Raw genomic sequence first — 2,387 nt, 5'->3', positions numbered from 1 at the left:
GTAAAATTTTATAACGGGACAAGTGAAATTTATTAAAGTGAAGGAGGAAATAATTATTTAAGGTAACTTTTTCCTTCTGTATGTGGGGGCAATTGCCCCTATTATGATGAACGTGGGTACGTCCCTGCATAGCTGGCTTTGTTTAAAAGCTTGATTGAAAGAAAAAAAAACAAAAAATCAATTTCCAAAGCTTGGTTGTATAAATTTTTGAGCTTATCTGGACTGATCCGTCATACTTGGTCGAACTAGAATTATATAGACTCTAATGCATGGAATGGTTTCGGATTTGATGAATTGAGGGCTGAATGAATAATTTATGTGAAACAAAAATATTTTAGCTCCAGCTACGCGGGTATTTAGCGAGGCCAAAAATGTAGAAAATCCCAGCTTAGGCGAATCACGAGTCATCGAGTTCAATGCTTTTCTCGTAACTCTAATTGAAAATAGAGCAAACATTAATCAACAACAAAGGATCAATTGCACTCACACTACACAAACAACCTTATTAAAGCCTTTATCATACAGGATTATTGTGTTCCGACTCACAAATATATATTTTAAACTGAACTTAATCTTAGCCTTGAAGACATCCACTAGATAGAAGCAAAATTCATGAAATCAGGATCATTTGCCAAGGCCTCTAAAACCTCGAAACGTAAGCAAAGTTCAATGTCAATACTACCTTCTTCTACCCCAGGATAAACAGTCAGCTTTCCGCGAGCTTTATTTGCAGAACCACTTCGAACCGCCACAGGCTTGCCCCAACCAAAGTCATTTCCGTAAATATCAAACCTCGGAGAACTGCTCGTGACCAATCTATTGTCACTTCTAACCCCACTAACTCTTAAAAACTCTGGTTTTTTTATCCAAGACTTCAAGAAATCCTTAATCTTCTCTTCTGTGTGTAAAGAAATCATCTTGTTCATTTCCAGAGCAGTATTGCCAAGCCCTTCCTCAAGGAATTCCCCTACCTTCTTGGTCATTTTACCGATATGCACAGCATTTCCAAAATAACTCTCCGGTAATGGTGGGTTCAATATTCTGGGTCTAGCACCTATTATTACGAAAAAACTGACATCTTCCTTTGGATCAAGACGTTGGTTACGTATCGCAGACCGCCAAACATGAGTTAAAAGTGCTTGCAGAGATGATATTTTGTTGGTGTAATTAACCTCTGCGTTGGCTTTTGATTTCAGTTGAGAAATCTTTCCCTTTGTAAAGTGAAACACTCTCTCTGGCGGTGGCGCCAGCGGCTGAATTAATCCATCGGAGTTTTGATTTTCCTTTGTGAAAAGAAACCGAATAGGTTGCTCGATCCCCTCAAGAAACCAGCGTTCAAGAGCAGGAAGCTTGGATATTCTGCCCAAACCTCGAGAAATTTCAGCCCAAGAATTGAAGAAATGCCAAAACGACCTACCGTCAACAACAGAATGATTAATCGAACAACCGATGAAGATTCCGTCTTCTAGCTCTGTAACTTGCACAGCTAACAATGGCTTAGAAGTGCCTTCGATATTTTTCACTCCGTTCAGCGGAAACAAGGAATGGACAACACGAGGAACGTAGATGGAGTCGAGAATATCTGAAAGTGCAATGCTTCTAGCTAAGGCATGGACAAACAGAGCACCAGCATTGTTACAAGAAATGGAAACAGATATCGTACCATCGTCATGTTCAGAAATGGCGAGACGTCCAGCAAGTGGAACGAAAAAATCTAGTGTTGAAGAAAGAGAGTCTTTAAGGTGTTGGATGTAAGTGTCTTGAGACTCAGGGTTGTGGAAGAGAAGTCCTTTTTGGATGGTTTCGACTTCAAGAAGTTGGAGATCCCATGGAGTTAAGTCCATTCTTGGAACGACGTCGCTGTTATTGTGGCTTCTGGCTTGCACCAAAGTTGTGGAGATTGCTTGGATTTCCGCCATGGTTGAACTGTTTTTCACTTTCAGAGATGATAATAACGATGAGAAAGGAGCGAAATTGGGGGAAAATGTAAGGAAAGTAAAAAAGGGGGGAGAGGAAGGAAGAAAACGGGAAGAGGTGTCTCTATTTTCTCTCTCTTCTTTTTTTTTTTTATTTTTCTCCCATCAATTTTGAATTAAAAATTTAAACCCTGTTTAGTAGACTTAAATTTTAAAAATGAAAATAGAATTAAGGTAGGAATCTTAATAAATAAATATTTAATATATATAAATTAAAACTCCCATAAATCCTAATTTCATAAAAAAGCTTGAATTAAATTCCTTACTTAAAACTATAGAATCTGGACCAATTTTATAAAATTTTATTTATCATGACAATTTTATCCTCATAAAAAATTAAATTCACAATTTGGCCTTATAAATCATGAGCATGAAGCTTGTGTGCATCAGAAGCTTCTGGTCTTCAAAATG

General features: G+C 37.7%; 1 protein-coding gene across 2 annotated transcripts; it reads right to left on the bottom strand.

Annotated features, from left to right (window-relative positions):
* Positions 1-374: 374 nt before the first annotated feature.
* Positions 375-1,960, bottom strand: LOC129301064 (uncharacterized acetyltransferase At3g50280-like). 2 transcript variants are annotated; one of them, XM_054939635.1, is made up of 2 exons: positions 1,664-1,960; positions 375-1,582 (listed from the first exon to the last, which is right to left on the bottom strand). In XM_054939635.1, the coding sequence occupies exons 1-2, from the start codon at positions 1,917-1,919 to the stop codon at positions 594-596; spliced, it is 1,245 nt and encodes a 414-aa protein (XP_054795610.1). In that variant the 5' UTR covers positions 1,920-1,960; the 3' UTR covers positions 375-593. The 2 variants fall into 2 exon arrangements, with proteins under 2 accessions (XP_054795610.1, XP_054795609.1); XM_054939634.1 differs by having other exon boundaries at positions 375-1,960.
* Between the last annotated feature and the right edge of the window lie 427 nt (positions 1,961-2,387).

Source organism: Prosopis cineraria, unplaced genomic scaffold, assembly GCF_029017545.1.
Source record: "Prosopis cineraria cultivar Desert tree isolate PC_DT_omini unplaced genomic scaffold, ASM2901754v1 PC1870, whole genome shotgun sequence".
In the NCBI taxonomy this organism is placed as follows: Eukaryota; Viridiplantae; Streptophyta; class Magnoliopsida; order Fabales; family Fabaceae; genus Prosopis; species Prosopis cineraria.
Note: the sequence above shows the minus strand (reverse complement) of the source record. Positions and strands in the feature narration are given on the sequence as shown.